This window comes from Schistocerca cancellata, chromosome 3, assembly GCF_023864275.1.
Source record: "Schistocerca cancellata isolate TAMUIC-IGC-003103 chromosome 3, iqSchCanc2.1, whole genome shotgun sequence".
Classification (NCBI taxonomy): domain Eukaryota; kingdom Metazoa; phylum Arthropoda; class Insecta; order Orthoptera; family Acrididae; genus Schistocerca; species Schistocerca cancellata.
Genome location: NC_064628.1, coordinates 147917172 through 147936208, shown reverse-complemented (window position 1 = coordinate 147936208; position 19037 = coordinate 147917172). Strand labels below are relative to the sequence as shown.

Here is a 19037-nt window from a genome sequence, read left to right as displayed (position 1 = left end):
GAAAATGAGACAGGCGGAAGAAAGTAAGTAAACTGTTTATTATTTCAAAAGTAATCGTCATAACTGTCAACACATTTATCCCGCTGCATGATCAGACGATCAGTACCTCGAGAGAAGATATTGCAGATGTCTACTGTGACACCACCGGGGTGTTTTCCTCTCTTCGAAATTGACTCAGTCGAAGCCGGCCTCATCGTTAATGTACCGCCCTAACCATTTTTGTCGATATTCACGTGATTCTCAGCTTTATTTTGCTAGGTCTCTGCTTTTATTGGATTTATTCATTTGTTCTCTTCTTTTATTCTGCTGGATACTCATGAGATTGTCCTACATGATTTTTGTACGAAAGTGTGTACTTTCTTAAAAACTAGTCATCCAAACACTTTTAATCTCAGTTTAAAACGAAAATCGATAAAAATAATTACTAATGCTACTACAAGATACATATTGCAATATCTGTTTTCCAAATTACAAAATCAATGTCACAGAAGCGATCAATATAATTTATTTGAAGAATCATGTTTAATAGATGAGAATCTTTGGTTATCAGATGTTACTACATCACAGCAGTCTGTGTTGTCTCTGAAGCAGTGAGTCGTAGAATTCTTTGTTAACCGTGGAAATTGTAATGAACTAGTAACGAACAGATTATGTTATTAATGTAACTTAACCATTATTTTGGCAAGAAATATGCGAAGATTAGTGAGCTATAGAGTCGTGACAGAGAAGTTCGAATCAGAAAGTGTTGAATTTCAAGAAAAGTATTTCAGTAATTTCGTGGTCAACCTAGATCTCACTTGCGGAATATGTAAATGGAAATTTTACTGCCACTAAACCATGACGCTGCAAAAAGAAAAGCTGAATGTTCTTTTTCTGTTTCCTAGCACTACCATTGTTATAATTTTCACCCCATTGCAATATATGCAGTTTACATATACAATGAGATGACATAAGTCATGGGATATCCCCTATTATCGTGTCGGATCTACTTTTGTCCGGCGTAGTGCAGCAGTTCGACGTGGCATGGACTCAACAAGTCGTAGGAAGTCTCCCACAGAAATTCTGAGCCACGCAGCCTCTACAGCCGTCGATAACTGCAAAAGTGTCGGCGTTGTAAGTTTTTTGCACGAATTGACATCTCGATTATGTCTCATAAATGTCCGACGATCTGAGTGGCCAAGTCATTCGCTCGAACTGTTCAGAATGTTCGTCAAACCAATCACGAACAGAATGAGATTTTCACTCTGCAGCGGAGTGTGCGCTGATATGAAACTTCCTGGCAGATTAAAACTGTGTGCCCGACCGAGACTCGAACTCGGGACCTTTGCCTTTCGCGGGCAAGTGCTCTACCTACTGAGCTACCGAAGCACGACTCACGCCCGGTACTCCCAGCTTTACTTCTGCCAGTACCTCGTCTCTCCTTTCTTTCAGGAGTGCTAGTTCTGCAAGGTTCGCAGGAGAGCTTCTGTAAAGTTTGGAAGGTAGGAGACGAGGTACTGGCAGAAGTAAAGCTGTGAGTACCGGGCGTGAGTCGTGCTTCGGTAGCTCAGTTGGTAGAGCACTTGCCCGCGAAAGGCAAAGATCCCGAGTTCGAGTCTCGGTCGGGCACACAGTTTTAATCTGCCAGGAAGTTTCAATCACGAACAGTTGTGGCCCGGTGACAGGGCGCATTGTCATCCACAAAATATTCTAACGCTGTTTGTGAACATGAAGTCCATAAATGGCTGAAAATTCTCTCGAAGTGGCCGAAGATAACCATCTCCAATCAGTGATCGAGTCCATCCTTGTAAACACAATCCCACTCCATTATGGAGGCATCACCAGCTTGTACAGTGGCTTTTCCACAACTTAGGTCCATGGATTCGTGGGGTCTAAATCACACTCGAACGGTACCATAAGCTTTTACCAACTAAAATCAGGATTCATCTGACCAGGCCACAGTTTTGCAGACCCGTAGGATCCAACCGGTATGGTCATGAGCCCTGGAGAGACGCCATAGGCGATATCGTGCTGTTAGCAAAGGCACTCCGGTTCCATTTAGAAGTGTTATAGGCGCCGCCGCTGTTGCTCATGTACATAAACGATGTAGGAGACAATCTGAGCAGCCCTCTTATATTGCTTGCAGATGAGGCAGTCACTTACCGTCTTTTAAAGTCTTCAGATGATCAAGACTAGTTACAAAATGATTTAGGCAAGATATCTTTAAAGTGAGAAACGTGCCAGTTAACTTAAAATAACGAAAAGTGTGAAATCATCCAATCGAGTACTAAAAGAAATCCTCTAAATTTCGGTTACACGAGAAATGACACATATTTAATCGTCGTAAATCTGTAAGTTAAGCTAATGACTTATGGTTTACAGTTACGAATAACTTAAATTGGAACGATCACATAGCAAATGTTGTGGGTAAAGCAAATTAAAGACTGCGAGTTGTTGCCAGAACACTTAGAAAGTGCAACAAGTCTACTAAATAGGCGGCTTGCACCATGCTTGTCCACCTTTTTATGGAATATTGCTGTGCGGTGTGGGATCCAGCTCAGATTGGACTGACGAAGGACACTGAAAAAGTTTGAAGAAGAGAAGCTCGTTCTATAATATCGTGAAATATCGGAGAAAGTACCACGGACATGATACTTGAATTGGACTGGCAATCATTAAACCAAAGGACTTAATCATTATGGTTCGATTTTCTGGGGAAATTTCAGCCACTAACTTTCTCCTCTGATTGCAAAAATATTCTGTTGGTGACCACTTACATAGGGAGTAATGATATATGTGATAAAATAAGAGATATCAGAGCTCGCACAGAAACTTTTAAGTTCTCGTTTTTCGCTCGCCGTTCGAGAGTGGAACGGTAGAGAAATACACTCCTGGAAATGGAAAAAAGAACACATTGACACCGGTGTGTCAGACCCACCATACCTGCTCCGGACACTGCGAGAGGGCTGTACAAGCAATGATCACACGCGCGGCACAGCGGACACACCAGGAACCGCGGTGTTGGCCGTAGAATGGCGCTAGCTGCGCAGCATTTGTGCACCGCCGCCGTCAGTGTCAGCCAGTTTGCCGTGGCATACGGAGCTCCATCGCAGTCTTTAACACTGGTAGCATGCCGCGACAGCGTGGACGTGAACCGTATGTGCAGTTGACGGACTTTGAGCGAGGGCGTATAGTGGGCATGCGGGAGGCCGGGTGGACGTACCGCCGAATTGCTCAACACGTGGGGCGTGAGGTCTCCACAGTACATCGATGTTGTCGCCAGTGGTCGGCGGAAGGTGCACGTGCCCGTCGACCTGGGACCGGACCGCAGCGACGCACGGATGCACGCCAAGACCGTGGGATCCTACGCAGTGCCGTAGGGGACCGCACCGCCACTTCCCAGCAAATTAGGGACACTGTTGCTCCTGGGGTATCGGCGAGGAGCATTCGCAACCGTCTCCATGAAGCTGGGCTACGGTCCCGCACACCGTTAGGCCGTCTTCCGCTCACGCCCCAACATCGTGCAGCCCGCCTCCAGTGGTGTCGCGACAGGCGTGAATGGAGGGACGAATGGAGACGTGTCGTCTTCAGCGATGAGAGTCGCTTCTGCCTTGGTGCCAATGATGGTCGTATCTCTACGATCGTCTCCATGGGAGAATAGCAGCCTGCATTGCTGCGAAAGGTGGATATACACTGTACTAGTGCCGACATTGTGCATGCTCTGTTGCCTGTGTCTATGTACCTGTGGTTCTGTCAGTGTGATCATGTGATGGATCTGACCCCAGGAATGTGTCAATAAAGTTTCCCCTTCCTGGGCAATGAATTAACGGTGTTCTTATTTCAATTTCCAGGAGTGTAGTTTGAAGGTGGTTCGATGAACCCCCTTCCTGGCATTTTATTGTGAATTGCAGGGTAATCATGGAGACGTAATGTAGTTGTAGACATCAGACACATAGACACAGATAAATATCGGAACGCTGTTAACAAAAGAATCACCATTTTGTCCATCAGTGGAAACTTTATACAACAGTTGTGCAGTATGTATCTGAAGTATCATATTGCGTTGCTTAGAACACACCGAATGAATACAAGTGGATATCCAATGGTCGCAACCTTTGCAAAGTTCATTTCTCATTCTTCTTCGGGAAAATATGGGTTACTCATATTAGTATTCTTCTGAAAAGATCTTCACTAAAACTACAAATTATTAAAACAAGTAACAGGTCTAAACGCACGTCATGTTCCGAGATATTTCGTCGTTTTTAAATATGTGATAGTTACTTTAGGGTATGTCAGTTTTCAATAAAAATAAATTCTCTGCCGGGGCCCACTAGAAAATGTGTGAGGCTGCGGCAAGATGAATCAGATTATTAGATAATAATTTTTTTGAACTGTGGATGTCGTTGACAGTACAAATACATTGAGGTACATCAGTTAAGTCATCGTCAACGAAAAGTCTTTTACGAGCAAGTTGCGGCATTATCACATGAATCCCTTGTAGTGGATCTTCGATTCTTACCGGTAATGCAGTTTCCTAGCATCCTAGACATCGATGCTGATTCTTATAGTTGACCTATGTTGATAGTTACATGTTGGCTGATTGTAAATGGGTTTCGAATCAGATCCCATGTTGCAACTGCTACGAGAGGCACTAAGGGCACTATCAAGGACAACTTATTTTGCGCATCAATTAGAATGATGCTGCTGTGCCCTGAAGGCTTCAGATTTAACGTTACATAGAGTTCGTTCTATCAAAAACAGCTGTGAAAATTTACTTGTCAAAAACTCAATCAAATATAGAAATGAAAATTCCTAAAATCTAGCAAAGCATAAATTATGACGGGTAACTGTTCGTGTACGTATGTTTGGGTGAGTGCAACGTATAGATAATTGGTATACAACTGAAGATAACATAACTGTAAAGGTATCAGTGCTGGTAATGACGAGATGATAATGTTAAGTTGTCGTTAAGGCACGTACAGCAAAAAAAGGCTGAACAACTGAACGAGGTATAAAAGCGGCTTTCATTCCATCAAGTGGCCGTTAAAAGTAACATTCATCGATGGAATCAAATTCGATTTCATGCTTAACATAGTAGGGTGATATAAGAAAATCCCCGAAGTATTTCGTACACTCTGTAACTGTCCCTACACTCATGAAGCAGGGAGTGTTTTAAGAAGTTCTTTTGTGAAATTCGTGAACTTGACCTTTGAAGGCAGAAGCGCCGATAGTGCCGATACTTGCTTGTTTTTTGCCACCGAATTACATAGAGCCGTCAGCTTGAGGCTACAGCGTAGTGTAGTGTTCCGTGTGCTACATTTTTTCGGAAAATGAAATGCGTATGCCCTTGTCTGTTTGTACACGGATTATGTATTTTGCCTTTGCTTTTTGTGGCAAAGTTCCGAAAATTGACACTGTTGAGCTACCTTAGTAAAACATTTGTGGTAAAGGTAAAGTCTGTGGAGCTCGTTGGTAGCACACCGCTTCTTGTACATGTCGACCACGACGCTCGGGGTCACAGCACCAAGTTACGGCACCTGAACATGGGCGTATAAGATCCCGAAACCCGTCGTGTGTTAAAAGAACATTACAACCTCTGGGAAATTGATAGAAATGTGCGAGGCAGACGAAGAACTGTACGTTGAAAGCAAAAATAGAATAACAAGACACGAGAACTATAAGAAAATTGCGGAAGTCATTAACCGTGAAGCGTGGCCAGGTTGTATCCCTCAGGATGTAAAGAAGAAAATCTACAATTTTTGTTGAAATAAAAATATTTCCTAATGGTTGTTGTATTTACTAAATACTTCTTTGCATTCAGTTATTCTTCCATCAGTGATTTATATATAGCTTCAAACATTTCTGTTACTATTTTTGTCAATTTGCACTACGGTATTTGAGGGCTGTAGAGTAAGAAAATGGTTCAAATGGCACTGAGCACTATGGGACTTAACTGCTGAGGTCATCAGTCCCCTAGAACTTAGAACTACTAAAACCTAACTAACCTAAGGACATCGCTCACATCCATGTCCGAGGCAGGATTCGAACCTGCGATCGTAGCGGTCGCGCGGTTCCAGACTGAAGCGCCTTGAACCGCTCGGCCACTCCGGCCGGCGCTGTAGAGTAAACTAGAGTACATCTCCCCTGTTGCAAGAAATCGCAATATTACTGTGAGTCTGTCTTTTGCGGATGTAGATGAGTCACTTTCCTGAGTACATATTGAAATGTACTCTCCTTTATTCGCAAGTAGCTAAGTTTCATACGGCTTTATGTTCTCAATTTTCAGCTCCCGTTAAGAAATTTTGTTAAATGCTTTTATTATCTCACCGTGAAACCCATGGCTTCAGCTAAGAATGTTTTCTTTTCCTTTTTTTCTGCTCCTCTTCCAAATACGAACATAATGCAATCGTAATATACAACTGAAGGGCATAATAATAAGTTTTTGTCTGCCATTCTGAAACTTTGACGAATTATTGAATGAGAGCGTAAAACTACCTGTTTTCGCCACGTCAAAGATCCTTGTCCAATATTTGATCAGATTTCTTTGTCCAATAAATTTGATTGTGCAATAGCCTTCTTAGCCCCTGGAAAGGTCCTGAAATTGACAGCAGGGTGAGTGGACATGGCGTCATCCTTGGCGGACTGAAACGAGAAAAAATCCCCACTCGTATACAGGATTAAAAGCGCGATCTCTCTGAATTGTGTCCAGCACTCTACTTGCTAGACCGTCGCGCCAACTAAAAAATTTGTGCGAGTAGTCCAGTTAGCTACCTTACCACTTTTGACGAAGGAACAGATAGTTTGCAGAATAACTGAATTCAATGGAGTCTTTGAGCTTCATATGTTATAAAACTACTTTGAACATAAAAAAATCTGCAATTGTTACATTTTATAAAAATTAGGTATGTTGTAACCTCCCCACAAAAAATCTTTTCACATTTAGTGTAACCTTAAAACAGAAAAATTACTAAATTTCTCAACAGTAAAAATAAAATTATAATTATGTCGTTCACATTCAGTGTAATGTCCCAACAAAAAATAAATTCAGTAACCTGGTAATAATACAATGTAACTAACCTCTCAATTAAATTGTCGCTCACTTATAACTTTTCAATAATCGACTGTGAATTTAACCTGGTAGATTTTGGACGTCAGCAGTGCTGCGTCATGGCCCTGAAAGATCATTCTGAATAAACAAAGAAAAAAATTCTTACCTCAATGAAGGTCGCCGAATAACGCATATATATCTGCTCTTAGAATAAATTTTTCTGGCGCAGCCCTGTGCAATGCTGGCCGATAGATTTGTAATTTATGAAAGGAAACAACAGATTTTTTTCTTTTGCAATAATCGGGAAGATGATGGATTGGAGAAATTACTAAATTCTTTAAATTGAAATGAATGGTTGTTAAAAGTTACTTTTTATGAGAAAGATTATTATTAGGAGATTTTTTAAAACATTTACATGGGACTTGAGATAACAATACTACATATGCGCGAGGCTGCTTTTTACCTTATACAATAATGCTCAGGCTCCGGCATCGCTGCACCACGACCGGCCCAGCCAACACGATACACCAGACCAGACTGCTCGCTAGCAACAACTTACTCCTACTGCTACACAGTTCCTACTGCAGTCAACACTGCTCTCTGGTCTGAGATTCTCTTATACCTTACATATCGCAGGCAGCGCGTGAGCAATACATCGGAATTACATCTGCTCGGACCTCTTACATATATCGCAGGCAGCGCGTGAGCAATACATCGAAATTACATCTGCTCGGACCTCTTACAATGTTTTGTAAAAGGTAGGACCGTTCCTTGCATAATCCTATGCTACAGCATGTTATTCCTCCTTCCAGCATCCCATAAGAAAGCATCATATCCATTATTCCTCTGTAACGTAACCCACTTACAGATAAACGTGAAAACGTTGTAATATAACAGAATAATAGAAACATCTGTCATACAATTCTTTTCTGAGGTTATCTCTTAAGTTAAATATACGTTTGAAAAACACTACTCTTTATTTCCGTCATATGTAATTAGTAGGAGTGTGTATTGGAGTCCAACGGTTGTATCTATGCGCGTAGTGCATTTCTCCGCCAAGATATCCCCGTATCTCCATGCCTAACGATATGCCGTGACGTACCATGTGAAGAGCGTGTCAAAGAATGGGCGTATTTCTTTGCACTGTAACCTTCCGAAATTTGGTATTTCCCGTTCGTGGCATACCACCTGTTGCACTTTGCGAGATAAGATCAAGATAACTGTGATAATTCGATACATGCTGTGATAAATAAGCTCTAGCCGCCACTCGTTACCCATAGTAGCTGCACTCGCTTAGAATCGTCGATAGCTCCGACGAGTTTCCGACATGAATCTACGAGGTGAGTTACATCAATAGCTTATTCTACCGCCTCCATTGTGTTTGCTGCTTTTCTCTTTCAAAGGATTTCCAATACAAATATGTTAGATATACACTAGGGATCATCTCTGTACCATGTACGTTTCTGTTTCTGATTATTAGCGATTCCCAAGGGTATTGTCACAGGGAATAGGATGCTAGGTTTTCATCTTTCTTGTGTATTTCGTCTCGCCGGAAACTTTACCACTTGTGATTTGCACATTTGTTGATTAGTAATTGTAAGTACGCCAAAATTCAGTTAATTGAAAGGCGAATGAACAATCAGGACAAGGTCAGATAGAATTTATGTGTTCGTTGCTTATAGTCACAAATTTAAAACTTACTGTGCTCTCATTGGATGTATAATGATTGAGACCACTCGGTTTAGTATCTTATTCTACTGTTCCAGTATTTGATACAAGTTTTTTCGGTATCTTGAAAATCATTTATTTCCTTCGTTCACGAAAACATGATTTTGTCCAAATGGGTCAAACAAGGCACTATTCTGGGACAGAATTTCACTGTTAATAAATGTTATGCAATACACCTTGACGTTTTAAATAAAAATTGCTTTTCCCTGGCACCGAGCTTTGACTTCTAGTTCGATATTAATAGCATAACACATTCCACATAGAACTTGAGTAAGTTCCTTGTGTAATTGTGCTCCTGACTTGTTAATTTTTTATATAATTCTCTGCTCAACCAGTTCGATAGGAATTCTGCCATAATGTATGTTACCATGCGTTAACTTGTTTTACAAACACTTCATTATATTCAGTCAACATCTTTGTTCTTATATGTGTTGTTTAGTAGGTATTGCTGTTTCGTAGGTTTTCCAAAAGAGTTGTCTAACCCTCATTTGCACATATCATTGCAACTACTCATCCAGTGTGTTTCTTTGACTAATAGTACCTGAAGAAGGCTACTGGGCGTGTCTTCGAAGTAATGTACACAAAAGTGGTTTTATCACTGTTGTCATTAAAACAGCACTGAAAGGCTTTACTTCTAACGGCTCAGAAAATAAACGACTATCCCAATGCTCTCACCCCAGCTGTTGCACCTCTTTACCCTGAATCATAAGGTAAAGTTAGGAAAAGTGTATACATTTTTTTAGTGTGTGGAGTGTGTCAGTAGGCGAAATTATTGTTGTTGTTGTTATGGTCTTCAGTCCGAAGACTGCTTTGACGGAGCTCCCTGTGTTACTCTACCCTGTGCCTGCGTCTTCATCTGCTAATAACTACTGCAACCTACATCCTTCTGAATCTGCTAGCTATATCATTTGTTGGTCTCAGCCTACGATTTTTACTCCCTCCCTCCCCCCACTCTCCCCCCCCCCCCCCTCCGTAGTAATAAATTTAAGATCCCTCGATGTCTCAGAAAGTGTCCTATCAAGTCCCTTTTTCTAGTCAGGTAGAACGACAGATTTCTTTTCTCGCCTTTTCTAATTAGTTAAGAGACCTATCTATCTAACCTTCAGCATTCTTCTGTAGTGAGACATTTTGCAAGCTTCTATTGTCTTCTTGTATAAAATCTTTCACTTCCATACACGGTTACAACCCAAACAAATACATCCACGAAAGATTAAATCTCTATTTGATGTAAACAGATATCTCTTCTTTAGAAAAATTTTCTGCCATTGCCAGTATCCCCTCTACTTTGGCCATCATTTTGCTTCCTTAATAACAAAATGTATCGACTATTTTAAGTGTCGCTTTTTGTAATCTAATTCTTTCAGCAGGCCCTAAATTAATTAGACTACATTCCGTTTTCCGTGTCTTTTGTCGACATTCATCTCGAATCTTCCTTTGAAGACACTGTCGATTCCGTTCAACTGCTCTTCCAATGTCCTTTGCTGTCTCTAACACAATTACATTGTCACAGTCAAACCATAGTTTCCATTTTTTTTCTCCCTGCCCCACTTCCTTATCAACCATTGCTTCCCTCCCATGGCCCTTGGCCCTTATAATTGCCGTTCGGTTTCTGTAAATTTTGTCATTTTGTAAATAGCGTTTTGCTGCCTTCGGAATTTCAAGGAGAATACTCCAGTCAACATCGTAAAAAGCTTTTTCTAAGCTTACAAATTCAAAATTATTTTCAATGAAAAAATCCAAATTTTGCAGGTCATTCTGGAAGACCAGTATCCTATTTATGTTCAAATTAGTGTTTAACTCTGGGCTAGACACGACTTGGCAAGGACTACGTTGTCTTCAATATTCTCATATCAGCAACGATTTCATCCATCTTATTGCATGTAACTGCTGTTTTTCCTAATCCATATGTACATTTCGTGTTATTTAGATGATGGGTGTGGGAAAATGTTTCAATGCTGAAACAAATGAGCTAATTAACCGTGATTGTTACATTACTGTATGTAGTACTGTTTCTTTCACATAGTTACTTTATTTCCACAAAGGTTGATTGTGAATTTTGTTTAAAGATAGTACAGCAATCGAGAAAATACGGCATTCATTTTACGAGAGTTTCACTGGACTTTTTCTGCAACATTGTAGAATTCAGTGACTGCTTTTGTGCTACATCACTGGTCAAACTTGTGGTTCACTCAGTACATCAGAATCTACTAAAGACGAGTGAGATGGCTGTTGCTATAGAATGATATAGAAAGCCTCAAGTTCGGTTTTCGTAACAGACATATGGGTACCGATTGTATTTGCAGTAAATGAGGATTCTCTGCTTAGAAAAAATTATATGTTGTCGTTGCTTCCTCCATTGTGGGTTAGTCAACATTAGGCGTAGACCGAATAATCGCAAAATTTTCTAGTTTCTGAATTGATCGAAGTCAGGAAATCAGCAGTGACAGTTATTACTTTTAATGACAGACGTAAAACATTTCATGGTGTAATCTAAAAGTCCGTTATTATGGCTGTGGACTATCCAATAGTTCCAAAGCCGTAGGACGCAGAAAAAAGACAGAAATTGGCTATCCCGTTCTCACGAAGTGTATTTCCTATCTTGCCAGCTATTTGAGTAAATTTATACTTACAAGGGAACCTCCCCATCACACCCCCCTCAGATTTAGTTATAAGTTGTCACAGTGGATAGGCCTTGAAAAACTCAACACAGATCAATCGAGAAAACAGGAAGAAGTTGTATGGAACTATGAAAAAAAAAAGCAAAATATACAAACATATAGTCCATGCGCAAGACAGGCAACATCAAGGATAATGTGAGTTCAGGAGCGCAGTGGTCCCCGTGGTTAGCGTGAGTAGTTGCGAAACAATAGGTCCAGGGTTCTAGTCTTCCCTCGAGTGAAAAGTTTACTTTCTTTATTTTCGCAAAGTTATGATCTGTCCGTTCGTTCATTGACGTCTCTGTTCACTGTAATAAGTTTAGTGTCTGTGTTTTGCGACAGCACCGCAAAACCGCGCGATTAGTAGACGAAAGGACGTGCCTCTCCAATGGGAACCGAAAACATTTGATCGGAAGGACATAGGTCAACCGATTCCTCCACAGGAAAACACGTCTGATATATTCTATGCGACACTGGTGACAGCATGTGCGTCACATGATAGGAATATGTTGTCGACCCACCTAACTTGTACACTTTGGCGAATGGGTAAAAAGATTCTTCTACCTTGCCCGATTTAGGTTTTCTTGCGGATATGATAATCACTCTTGAAAAAGTGATGAAAACATAAGAGTTTGTCACATAAACTGAAAATAAAAAATTAAACTTTTCACTCGACAGAAGACTTGAAGTAAGAACCTCTCGTTCCGCAGCTGCTCACGCTAACCACGGGACCACGGCACTCCTGAGCTCTCTTGGTCCTAGATGTTGCTTATCTTGCACATGTACTACTCAGTTTGTACATTTTGCCTATTTTTTCATAGTTCCACACAACTTCTCCCTGTTTTCTCGATTGATCTGTCTTCAGTTTTTCAAGGCCTATCCACTGTGACAACTTATAACTAAATCTGAGGGGGGTGCGATGGGGAGGTTCCCTTGTTAGTGTTGTTTTATTATTTAAACCAATGAGTAGAATGTAGAGGATTGTGTACTGCACTAGTTTTCCTATTTGCTGCACTACCCATGTTAGTTTCTTTTATTTTTGTTATTCTTTTTTGTATTTCTACTCTCGCCAAGGATTAATATTTCAGTTTACAATCATGAAAGGTACAGTACTGAATCTCAATCACAGTTTTTTTTTTTTTCATTAGGACGTGCTGACCTGCATTAGTTTGAAAAGCTTGATGCACTGTGTGAAATTCATAATTTTGACAGTATTTGGTATTACATAGCCGTACGAATACTGCAGTTATAATTTTTTGAAGATTCTCGGGCTTTTACCATAAAATATGAAACGTTTGGCCTGGTTTTGGCCCGCTTTCTTGTTAGGAGCATCTGACGTAACAGACGATTCTGATATGAAACCGTATTCAACAGTGCCGGCTGTAAAGATCTCTTGTAAATCTGAGCCTCATTCTGGCTTTCCGACATCGAGTAACGTCATTGTTGTAGTTATGTTACTGCCGTTGGCAGACAGTAAAGGTAATGGGAGTATTACGACCCTTTACTGAAAGCTTTTAACTGATAAATGCCAATATAAATGGCTAAACTTTTAACAATGACAATGACAGCAATATCATACCACTGTTAATAACGGATTTAAAGTTTACTTTTAAGTTACAACAAGAGCCCGAGCTTATTTATTTTAGATGTAGCACACTCCACATTCTTCAAACTGATCTAAAAGCTCAACCGGTATTGGTGTATAAGAGTGAGTGATCACAGAGGAAACAGTAGTTTTCCCCGCCTTCCTCACGTGCAATACTCCCTGGACTACGATCGCTTTAAAACGATCCGTCTAATGTGAAAGTTGTCTTGGAACGATCTTGATTTTTCAGTTACAAACATAAGGAGGAAAAATAAGATTATTTGTACTTTACATTACCTATAACTATCAAAGAATGTTACACTGCTTCTCACCATGAATTTGAGACGTTGGATTGCAGTCAGGTTGTCACATGTTTGGCTTTCAGCCAAAGCCTTCTCTAGATAACAAAACACACAAGCACACATACACATTCATTCACATAAGCTAGCACGCCTCAAGCACACATGAGCGCCACATCCGTCAACTCAGGCCAGCAAAAACGGTTCTAGCTGCCTCACATGGCGGTCACGTGTGAGTGAGGCATTATAGGTTGTGTAAATGAATTCGTATGTGTGTGTTTGTATTTACGTTTCTGGAGAAGGCTTTGGCTTAATGCTAAACGCGTAACAGTTTTTTTTTCGTTATGCCTGTCTGCAAATCAACAGTTCATTTTTACAGTGAGAAGCAATCCATCCTTTCCCTTATACTGTTCATATTCCTACCAGGAGAGTCTATGACTATCAGATACGCGTGTAACTGTTTCCCAAAGCGTTGAGTACCGCGAGGTTGTGGTCTCAGAAAATAGCCCAAAAAATATTTTCGGATTTGTAAGATACACTACCTTAGCAAGTTAATGTTGCAACCACCTGGTAAGAATAAGATGTTCAGTCATGCCATTCAGTGTTATATAACTGGATTTTACTACAGTTCATTAAAAAATTATTGAGTTGTATGTAACGACTTGAATTTAAACATGATGAATAGTAACTCAGCAATTGGCATGATTCGCATTTGCATCAACAAACACGTCTCCAAACTTTCTCACGGAGTTGATCTCGGGTTCACAGTAAAACACAGATGAAAGGTCTTTCTTTTTCAGCCAGAGAAATATATAATAGCATTAACATAGCGTTAGAGTTGATATTTTTGTAATGGGAAGAGTAATTCAATGTGGTATCTTCGAATACAGGCTGAAGAGTTAGTTTGGCATAGAAATAAAACCTCTTCCTAACGGAATGGCACACGATTATACACACAGAAAAGCTCCATTCGTAGAGTCATTACGATAACATAAATTTTTCCCAGTAAATAACAGAAATCTCTCGTCAACTGCACGTCATTCCCCACCAGTTTTTGTTCTTTGTACATCGTGAGAAACATTATTGGGACTCCAGAATTAAAACATATAACTCCAGTAGTTTTCCAGTGTACTATGGAGCCATGGTCATCGAATTTTTTGTTTAAAGAAAATGATCTTTTATCGCTTCATTGAAACCATACACAAACTGTATCATTCGTTCTAGGAATGTATGAAGAAATAATTACCAATAAGTATTTATAAACCAAGAAGGACGTCAGGCATAGGGTGAAATATGGGCATATGGTATTATCCATTTTGTTTAAGTTTCTTTCCATCTATTTATTAAACTTCTGTGCTATGACAATAAATGAAGTGGCAACCAGAATAACAACAGAGGGCAAAAAATATTGGTTTAGCACCCAAAGGCCACTAAAATTCCAGTATGATATTCTTTTCGAGTAAAACTATAGGATATTTAGTCTTATGTGTGAAGTAAGCTGACAGTTTCTACTAAATTTTAACAAACAGAATGTCTGAAAGCAAAAGATAATTAATGTTGACATTTCTTCTATTTCAGCAAGTGTATTAACGACCGTGTGGGTCGTAGTTGCTACTGCTGTCGTCCGTGGATCACCTGTAGGAGACTGTCCGCCAGTAGATCCGGTGGACCACACAGACCATCTACCAGACAGCAAAAACTGTTCACTTTTCTACAAATGTGATCACGCAGCACCTGTACTGTTTGTGTGTCCTGATGGACTGCACTTCAACCCTACACTGGAAGTATGTGACTGGCCAGCAAATGCAGGTTGTGCAGGTGGATCAGCGTCAACTTCAGCTCCTAGCTCCACAGCTGCTTCTACAAGTGCTGCCACTACAGCTGCTCCAACTTCAGCACCAAGCTCAACAGCTAACCCCGCTCCATCAGGAGACTGTCCAGCTGTCGGCACATGCCCACAAAATGAAGATGAGAATTCTATTGCTAAGCACCTTCCACATGCCTCAAACTGCAGTCAGTTCTGCAAATGTGACCATGGAAAACCCGTGACGTTTGACTGCCCTGCTGGACTCCACTTCAACCCTACTCTGGAGGTATGTGACTGGCCAGAAAATGCAGGTTGTGCAGGTGGATCAGCATCAACTTCAGCTCCCAGCTCCACAGCTGCTCCTACAAGTGCTGCCACAACAGCTGCTCCAACATCAGCACCAAGCTCAACAGCTAAACCTGCTCCATCAGGAGACTGCCCAGCTGTCGGCACATGTCCACAAAATGAAGATGAGAATTCTATCGCTAAGCACCTTCCCCATGCTTCAAACTGCAGTCAGTTCTGCAAATGTGACCACGGTAAACCAGTGACATTCGACTGCCCTGCTGGACTCCACTTCAACCCTACTCTGGAGGTATGTGACTGGCCAGAAAATGCAGGTTGTGCAGGTGGATCAGCATCAACTTCAGGTCCCAGCTCCACAGCTGCTCCTACAAGTGCTGCCACTACAGCTGCTACAACATCAGCACCAAGCTCAACAGCTAACCCTGTTCCATCAGGAGACTGCCCAGCTGTTGGCACATGTCCACAAAATGAAGATGAGAATTCTATCGCTAAGCACCTTCCCCATGCCTCAAACTGCAGTCAGTTCTGCAAATGTGACCACGGTAAACCAGTGACATTCGACTGCCCTGCTGGACTCCACTTCAACCCTACTCTGGAGGTATGTGACTGGCCAGAAAATGCAGGTTGTGCAGGTGGATCAGCATCAACTTCAGGTCCCAGCTCCACAGTTGCTCCTACAAGTGCTGCCACTACAGCTGCTACAACATCAGCACCAAGCTCAACAGCTAACCCTGCTCCATCAGGAGACTGCCCAGCTGTTGGCACATGTCCACAAAATGAAGATGAGAATTCTATCGCTAAGCACCTTCCCCATGCCTCAAACTGCAGTCAGTTCTGCAAATGTGACCACGGTAAACCAGTGACATTCGACTGCCCTGCTGGACTTCACTTCAACCCTACTCTGGAGGTGTGTGACTGGCCAGAAAATGCAGGTTGTGCAGGTGGATCAGCATCAACTTCAGGTCCCAGCTCCACAGTTGCTCCTACAAGTGCTGCCACTACAGCTGCTCCAACTTCAGCACCAAGCTCAACAGCTAAACCTGCTCCATCAGGAGACTGCCCAGCTGTCGGCACATGTCCACAAAATGAAGATGAGAATTCTATTGCTAAGCACCTTCCACATGCCTCAAACTGCAGCCAGTTCTGTAAATGTGACCATGGGAAACCGGTGACATTTGACTGCCCTGCTGGACTCCACTTCAACCCTACTCTGGAGGTATGTGACTGGCCAGAAAATGCAGGTTGTGCAGGTGGATCAGCATCAACTTCAGCTCCTAGCTCCACAGCTGCTTCTACAAGTGCTGCCACTACAGCTGCTCCTACAAGTGCTGCCACTACAGCTGCTCCAACAGCAGCACCAAGCTCAACAGCCCAACCTACAGAGGCCCCATCAGGAGACTGCCCAGCAGTAGGCTCCTGCCCACAATATGAAGATGAGAACTCTATTGCTAAACACCTTCCTCATGCATCTGACTGCACCAAGTTCTGCAAATGTGACCATGGGAAACCTGTCACTTTCGACTGCCCTGCTGGACTCCACTTCAACCCTACTCTGGAAGTATGTGACTGGCCATATCGTGCTGGCTGTGCAAATAAATCAGGATCAACCGCAGCTTCTAGCTCATCTACAGCTTGACCAACAAGTATGCCTATACAGATGGTCCAGCATCAGCTACATCAACTACTGCTGCACCAAAGAGCTCCGTAGGGGCAGGTGATCAAGACTCTTACAAGTGAATGAAATCATATCGTGCTTATGATCTAATCCTTATTGCCCAGTATCTTACATATAAAACCAACTGTACTGTATATTGTAGACGATGTAGCAATAACCTGGGTATGTTTGGGTGTCTACATTTCGGTGTAAAACTACAGAATTTTGACTGGCCTTGTTGTACTGGTTGTGAATCACTGAAAAGTGCATTTATGTATTTGAAGTGTATATTATGTTAAAAATGTTATGCTAATGTGATTATGTATTGTACATATTCCTTTCAGAACACATAATAAAGTCATACGTTTAATGCTTCTAAACTCCCTCTTCATTGGCATGGATCCAACAGGTCAGAAATATACAAATATGTCTGTAGCTCAACTGATATGCTATAAATTTTTGCTTTTGTACCGATATCATAATCAGCATTCATAACCGGATGTATCCTCTATATTAGCATCCATCTCTATAGGCTCCTAATGCCTACACTTTTGTTATCATATTAATACCCACATTACAGATGTATGCTTCTCCTACATTCATACTCATAAGTTGGTAAAATATTTGGACGTATAAACATCATACAAGTTGATCTTCTCAGAGCAAGTAATATGGCTCAAGCGTAGGTTTATTTTAGCATTCCGAAAGAGAACATTTCATGATTAGTCTTCCACTTAATGGTTCTGTATGTCACTCATATTCTGTCATTCAAATGACATTATGTCATTCAACCATCTGTCAAGTCCTTCTCGCAGTATTGTGTGCCCAATTCATCTTCATCTACTTTTTCTTCCCTTTCTGCATATGGCATATGGCATATCCCTTGACCTATCGTCCATATATTTCTTCCACATATCAGCTTTCCGTTCTTTGCATATGATATTCATATAACTGCTTCTCTTGACTATTTCTGTAAGTGGTACGTCCATTTCCCCTAGTTATATGTACCTCTATAGACTTCACTTTACTCTAGTGACTCGAGCTTAGCCATTCTGTGCCTCCTGCCAATCTCATTTTTACATGTCTGTATTCCTGTTCACCTGCTTCACTTGGTAAATTTTTATATTTTCTCCTTTCATCAGTTAAGTTCAGCATCTCCTCTCATATCCATGGATTTCTACTATGCCTGATCTTTTATGTATTTGATTGATCCTCAGTAATGCATGACACTTTTACAGAAGTAGGAGGCGATCTTTCGTAAACTGTTGAAACGTAAAATTATTTTGAAAAATATTTAAATTACCTAGACTGTGTTCACATATAAAGATTAATATTTATTAACTAGACTAGTTTAACTTGCCGATGCAATTATCCTCAGGTCTACAAAATAGCACAAAACACTTAAGTCTGCCTTAGAAAAAGCTTTTTTACAAAGTAATCTTAGAGCTTAATATGTTTGCATGAAACACGAATGCCAAGAACATTACGTAGTATAGACAGTAAAAATATCACCATCCAATGTACAGGAAGAATATAAAAGGTAAATATCGTACAAATATCGTACAAGGCAACCTCACAGCGTTATAGCAAACAAAGAAGTTTTTTACATGTACAATGCTAGTATGAGGCAAAGGTTAAACAAAAAGTGGATATACCAGTAAAAACCATATCATGCAATAAATTCCATTTGCATAGGAGGCAAATTCAGTGAAAAATTTGTAGCTGTAATGGCACAATAAAAATGAGACATGTTCTTTACCTCCAAGAACACGAATCAGATAAATACACCAGTAAGGAAAGTCATGGGATACTGCATTATATCATGTCGGACCTCCTTTAGACCGGCATTATGCAGCAGCTCGACATGGCACAGACTCAACAAGTCATTGGGCATACTGCCTATGTAGCCAACCTTAACTGAGGAAGAGTTACCAGTGATGAATTTTCTGCACTAAAACCCTCTCGATTACGTCC

General features: G+C 41.0%; 1 protein-coding gene and 1 long non-coding RNA gene across 5 annotated transcripts in view; one reads left to right on the top strand and one right to left on the bottom strand.

The window, feature by feature from the left end:
* Positions 1-8295: 8295 nt before the first annotated feature.
* Positions 8296-17429, top strand: LOC126174764 (chondroitin proteoglycan-2-like). 4 transcript variants are annotated; one of them, XM_049921101.1, is made up of 4 exons: positions 8296-8367; positions 14875-15080; positions 15699-16316; positions 16626-17429. In XM_049921101.1, the coding sequence occupies exons 1-4, from the start codon at positions 8355-8357 to the stop codon at positions 17043-17045; spliced, it is 1257 nt and encodes a 418-aa protein (XP_049777058.1). In that variant the 5' UTR covers positions 8296-8354; the 3' UTR covers positions 17046-17429. The 4 variants fall into 4 exon arrangements, with proteins under 4 accessions (XP_049777058.1, XP_049777056.1, XP_049777055.1 ...); XM_049921099.1 differs by having other exon boundaries at positions 16008-17429; XM_049921098.1 differs by having other exon boundaries at positions 15699-17429.
* Positions 15467-19037, bottom strand: part of LOC126174766 (uncharacterized) — a 254952-nt gene continuing 251381 nt past the window's right edge. The window contains exons 2-3 of the long non-coding RNA XR_007535482.1: positions 15906-16083; positions 15467-15596 (exon numbers count right to left, since the gene is read on the bottom strand). This is a non-coding gene — a long non-coding RNA (uncharacterized LOC126174766). The remainder of the gene's footprint in view (positions 15597-15905; positions 16084-19037) is intronic.

Excerpts from the sequence above, each read along its gene's own strand:
- LOC126174764 (XM_049921098.1), top strand. Across the intron at positions 15,081-15,698 it reads ACTTCAACCCTACACTGGAA|GTATGTGACTGGCCAGAAAA; the intron begins GTATGTGACTGG and ends CCTACTCTGGAG.